The sequence below is a fragment of the Vigna radiata genome, chromosome 1 (genome assembly GCF_000741045.1).
Source record: "Vigna radiata var. radiata cultivar VC1973A chromosome 1, Vradiata_ver6, whole genome shotgun sequence".
Classification (NCBI taxonomy): Eukaryota; Viridiplantae; Streptophyta; class Magnoliopsida; order Fabales; family Fabaceae; genus Vigna; species Vigna radiata.
The window spans coordinates 27,333,771-27,340,323 of NC_028351.1; the positions used below are offsets into that span (position 1 = coordinate 27,333,771).

Here is a 6,553-nt window from a genome sequence, read left to right on the forward strand (position 1 = left end):
ATTTGTTTTTATTAGTTTTATTTGTTTAAGATTTATATTTTAAGATTTGTTTTTATTAGTTTTATTTTTTAGGATTTGTTTTTATTAGATTTTTATTTTATTAGTTTTATTTTTTAAGATTTGTTTTTATTAGATTTTTATTTTATTAGTTTTATTTTTTAAGATTTGTTTTTATTAGTTTACTTTTTATATTAATTTTAAGATATTTTAATAATGGATTTTATATGTTTTGATGTATTATTTTTAAATATATTTTTAACGTATTTTAATAATGTATATTTGAAGATCTATATATATATTGTTATTTATTTAATTGAAAATAAAAAGTTAAAATATAATTACTTATAAAATAAACTAAAAAAATAAAAAAAGGAAACAGATGTCGACATCCGTCGACAGATAGCGACATTCGTTTCAGTGTCTGTCTTCTTCCTCAACGCACACCACACAGAGATGACAGAACTCAAACAGAAACACCAACCAGACAAAGCTACCCAATCCTACACTACACATTGCATACGTTTAAAAAAAAAAGAAGAAATTAAAAGAAACTAACCTGTCGAAGCAAGAACCACCGCCTCGCACCGCCGCAACACCCGCCGCACCAGCACCCTCTGCGCCACCGCACCAGCACCCTCTGCGCAGCAACCACAACCGCACCGCCCAACAGCACCAGGCCGCACAAACAGAACCTTCGAGGAGTGGGAGAGTGAGAGTTGCAAAGAGCGTTTGGAGNAGGAGCGTTTCAAAAGCTTTGGTGGGTGGGGGTGGGAATACGAAGAGGAATCTGAGTCTGTGTTTTTGACTGAGACAGACTGTAAAAGAGGTAGGGTAGGTTAAATAGGGGTAAAACGGTAAAAAAAAACATAAAGGTTAATTTTGTATTTAAAAAAAAGTCCAAAAAAATTGGGGGGTGGGGGTTGGAACTGGAGAGGTAGAGGGAGTAACTCCCAAGCAACTCCCAGGCTGCTTGTCCAATGATATCATAAATTATTCTCGTCTAACAATTGTAATAAACTACTCTTTCTGGATGTGGGTGAAGGAGGAGTTATAATTTTTATTTTCTAAATAAATTTAAGTGAAAAGAATTTAATAAATGTATAATTTAGGTTTAATAGTTTCGGAGGTCCCTATATTTGGAGGTTTGTTTCAATTGGGTCCTCCAATTTTTGAAGTGATCAATTAGGTCCCTAATTTTGTCAATTTGAATCAATAAAAGCCTTTCTGTTAAATGCAGTTAACGCCGTGAAGTTTTTTATCATGTGGCACGCTGACGCTTCCAGGTGGCATCGTTTCAAATGCATAGGTGGATTATAAAAGGGTAAAATCCCTAAATTAAAAGGGTGTATTTGAAGGTGAAATCCCTAAATTAAAAGGGATTTCACCTTTTTATAATCCACCTATGCACTTGAAACCGTGCCACCTGGAATCGTCAGCGTGCCACATGTTCAAAAACTTCACGATGTTAACTGTATTTAACGGAAAGACTTTTGTTGATTCAAAATGACAAAATTAGGGACCTAATTGATCACTTTCAAAATTGGAGGACCCAATTGAAACAAACCCCCAAATATAGGGACCTCCGAACCTATTAAACCTATAATTTAATAGATAGTCCAGTTATATAAAAAATGTTTAGGTCTATTAAAGTTTTAAACATAAGATTATGTTCGTACCATAATTATGCTACTATTAATATACGTATATTTAGAAATTAAATATGTTGAAATACTAAACTAAATCCATGCCCCTAAAGTTTTAAAGAATACTTTTTTTTTCTGTTTTCTCTCTCTCTCGAAGGTATAGGTTTCAAATAAGTAGTCTCTTCGATTTTTCTAGATTATATTAAATTAATTGGCGATAAACATTTAAAGTGGAATGTAAAGTGTGTTTTTGTTTAGTAATTAACTTGAAAATTTTCTAACTTCAACGTAAAAAATAGATGTAAGTTAAAATTAATGATTAAAACACAAAAGAAATATGATTACTAATTTACTATTTTATTATATGTCGATGGTTTATTGTTTATGGTTAAATCATTATGGAGATTCATATTTTTAATTCGTAGTCTCAAATCGGTTCTCATTTATATTTGTTCTTAATTGGGTTTTTACTTGTGAAAAATTGATGCAATTGAACTCTTGTCATAAAATTGGTTGAATGACATTAAAAATATGTTGATGTGACATGTTGACATGACTTTTCTAAATGATGTGACAGAAATTGAGAAAAAATGTTTCAAAACGATGACATTGTGGTTCATCTTCTTTTACAATTGTGTAATCTCAATTTTCAGTTCAGTCTCCAATGGAGGTTAGGGTCTCTTCCTCTTTAGACCTTCCTTCTCAGTATCCATAGCCCTATCTGACTTCCCCCTCCTCTCCCACTTCTCCCTTTTCGCTACCTTCCTTCAACCATCACCCCTGATATAGTGGACATTAAGGGTAAGTATGTGTTAGCATAAAGCTAAAGAAAAGAAATTTTGATGATGTCTCAAAGTCAAGTCTCAAGTGCTCTTATTGTAGGAAGATCTTCATGAAGACTTGTTTTTATATTTAAGCTTTTTTTTTTTAATTTAGTAAATTGATGTATAGGATGTGGTTTATCTTTGATTTTATGTATTGCTTGCTTTAGGTTGCGTTAAAATTAATTTTTAAATCAGAAAACCTCATTTTATACTCAAGATAATCGATTATCAAATTATAATAATCGATTATCAGTAATTAATTATGACTTGCCATAATTGATTATCACGAGCAATTATGAGAACTTTTAAGCAACTTTTTTACCGTTGTGCATTCATTAAATGCTTAATCAATTGATAATTGATTATCGCAATTAATTAGTTGATAACGGATTTTTGGAGATATCCTTGGGAGAGATCTCTATAAATTATATTGGGACTCTCATTCTAAAATACGAAAGTGTATTTTCTAAATTCTTATCTGCATAGTGCGGTGATAAGTGTTCCAGGGTTTGCTGAACCCTTGCTGTGACTTTGACAACTTGGTGTGTTGGCATAGAGCGAGAACTTTCACATGAGTGTGATTGAGTGTTGTTGTTGTTGGCATAGAGTGAGAACTTCCACAAGAAGTGTGATTGAGTCTTGTTGTTGTTGTTGAGTCGAAAGTCTGTCATCCTTCGTGAAGCATTCGGAGGAGGTGTTGTTGTTGTTGTTCAAACCTAACCCATTCAACAAAAGCCAATTATTTTTCTCTCTATTTTCATTAAAACAAATATGACAACACAAGAATTTAGAATTATAATGCCATGACTCATGCTCAATACAACAACACAAAAACACTCATTAACAAATTCTGAGTGATGAAGCAAAGAGATGAGTTTGAAAAATGTAGAGAAGAGGATGCAACTAAACATTTTTGGTTGTGAATCACATAGTGTCACATGCTTTTGGGACGACGAGGTATCAATTGGGAATTTTGGATTTTAGTGTTTTGCACAAAAAAATAGGTTTTTTAATTGTTTGGCCATGTTTGAAACTCATGATACCATGAGAAGACTTAGCATATTAGTGACCATGTGTCTCTTATAATCATAGAAAGAAAAATTGATAAAACCAAATTTTAGAAAGCTTATGTACAAATGAATATGGAAGAAGAATAAGTAATAAATTTGGGTTTCAATGAAATTTTCCCTTATTTTCTTTTTCAAAAATGCAAAATTTCACATCACTCTATTATGTCGTTTAAAAAAGTCACGTCAATGTATTTTAACACCATTAAGCTAATTTAACAGTACAAGTGAAATTTCATCAATTTTTTACACGTAGGGACTCAATTAAGACAAACAAAATAAGTGAAAAACCGATTTGAGATTTCAAACCAAAAATAAGGACTATGAAAATGATTTAACCATTATTTATTTATTAATTAAATTGTGAGAGTGTTGGAGGAAGCAGTTCATATGGACCTCATCCCTCCACTCAAGAAGTCCTAGAATCCACCTAATGTGGATATGAACAAGTATTGCAGGTATCATCTCAATAGAAATCATACTATCGATGAGTGCGCCACTCTTCGAGAAAAGGTAGAAAAGTTAATCTGTGTCGGATACCAGAAACGGTTCGTGCGACAAGACAAAGAGGGGGGTTCTCGTATCGGGTACAAGATGTATGACGATCATAGAATATAGGAGAGATAGGGAGAAGGAAAAAGGAATGTAAGAGTCAGTTATGAGAAATGACAAACGTACCAATGACAAGCCTCGTTTCAGGACACCATCCAAATGATATCTGGAGGCCTTTGTAGAAGGCAGAACAACGTCCTTAACAAGAAAAAAAGTATTTGAGGATGGTCTAGTTAGTAAACACGATGTCCATGAATTATCAACATAAGAGGATGCCACCAATTTTTTTTTTCTTACGATAACATTTTTTTTTTCTTTTTATTAATTTATCAAGATCAAACTAACCCATAAAATAATGGATATACCAATTTTTTTCTACGATAACGTTTTTTATTTTTAATCGTATATTATCATGTAAAAAAAAAAAACTTATTGTCTCACTTCTATTTTTCCAACATGTTTTATTTTCATCTCCACTGACACCACGTTTGGTAGAGTTATGGCACAATTTTGTGCCTTTGTTCTTCTTTATAATCATTCAAAAGACTTTTTAAGTCATATATCTTTCAAAGATTATGATAAGTAATTATATGTCAAAATTATAAAAACATCTTAACATAAAATTACCATTGTTAAGAAAAAAAAATTGATAAATTTTTATATAATTTAAATATTTTTTGATATTTTCGAAACGTTGTATTGTATAATACAACAACAAAATTATTCTATTTAAAAATAATTAACATTAAAACACTAAAGAAAATTTTTAAAATGAAAAAAGAAAAAAATATTTAATCTATTTATTTGTATGGTATGGAGATAATATGACAATTAATTTTAACACAAATAGAAACACATGTGAAAATAACAATCAAAAGTGGATTTGATATAATTTTATAAAAATAGAAAGAAATAAAAAATTTTAAGCCTGACAGTAAGTTCTTTTCAAACTTTTTCTTTTTCTTCAAGTTGTGACCATTTATATCAAATTCTTTTTCATCAAAATTGTTCTATGTCATGATACAAGCTTTTTTATAGTTTGTGTGTTGTCTTTACTGTCCAGAAATTGATCCAATACTCGAATTTGATCCAAAACATGTATATAATGTCTAAAGGCCGATCATGCAATGTGTCAACTTTGGACCGACTAGAGAGTGTGAAGATATAACAAAGTCTTTGGGTCCAAGCTTTATATGAAGTTTTGATTTGATTATCATATCTTTTAATATAGTAAATATTTTAGCAAAAAGAAGAAGATGATTTACAATCTTGGTGTCTATAAACAGAAAGGTAGTTCTAAAGTTCAAACACTTGCATTTTATATAATTGAGGGTTAAGAGTTGAGAATTGAGAGTTTTTTTTATTGAGTTTTAGGTTTTAGAATTGAAAGTTTTTTAAGGGGTTTATGGGTTTAAGGTCCCCACAAAACGATAAACCTTTCTCCTTGTATACTAGATATTTTACTCATTTTTATTGTCATTAGTAAAAAAAATAAGTTTTTATAACAACTCTATTATAATAAATAAAAATTATCGTTATAATAAGTTTATGTTATAATGTAAATAAATCCATAACCTATTATATCGGACTTTTAGAAATTAGTTATAATATCTCCTCTTTCTTCGTTTCAACATTTCCTTCATTTCGTTTCTCTTTCGTTCTTCGTCTCTAAACCTCCGAATACTCTCCTTTTCGCCTCTTCCTTCGTGTCTAAAGCAGCATCAACACCACACATTTCTAATTTCTCGGCACTCCCACATCACGCATCTCTAATTTCTCGGCACTCTTCCCTCCGAACACTCCGAGAATACTTCCTCCACGCGCGACTGTGGTTGTGGTTTAGGCTATAGAGAGGAGAGTTAGGTTAGGGGAAGACGTGTTTGTCGATATCTCCGTGCGAACTGAAAGCACTGTGGTTGTGCTTCTGCCTCCGCTGTTCGTCAAAATCTCCGAAGTCTGACGAAATAGGTTTTATTAATTAATTTGTTTGTTCCTAATTTATTATGATTTTCTTTTATTAATTGTTTGCTATTTTTCTTCTATTAGACGTGTTGGGTTTCACTTAGGATTCCCAAACTTTACGTACCACACACTATCAATATCAACCACGGCTATGTTTTAGATTAATTTGTCGTTTTTTGGGGTTACAACCAATGTCAAACAGAGCAACAATGTTCTGTATGTTTGCTTCAAAAGTATTTTGTTTGTTTAGACTCTGTTGAATGTGCATTTGATATGGTAGTTAAATTTTGATGATATTTGCTTGGTGATTATTATGCGTTGCTTTGGAGAAATCTGCATATTATATGCAATAGCTGCTTAGTTTTAAGCAAATATAAAATGCAAGGCTCAAGTAAAAAATAATATCAAATATGAAGATATGTTTATAATTATCACATTATCTAAGAAACCTTGAGCCTATGTATTCTAAATGAGGTCGTCCTCTCTGTTTTCTTCAACATATTTT

The 6,553-nt window shown here is 31.3% G+C and overlaps 1 protein-coding gene across 1 annotated transcript in view; it reads left to right on the forward strand.

Annotated features, from left to right (window-relative positions):
- The first annotated feature begins 3,975 nt into the window (after window positions 1-3,975).
- LOC111241575 (probable manganese-transporting ATPase PDR2) overlaps window positions 3,976-6,553 on the forward strand; it is a 6,398-nt gene continuing 3,820 nt past the window's right edge. The window contains exon 1 of the mRNA XM_022780222.1: window positions 3,976-4,047. Coding sequence (XP_022635943.1) covers window positions 3,976-4,047 — 72 coding nt within the window. The remainder of the gene's footprint in view (window positions 4,048-6,553) is intronic.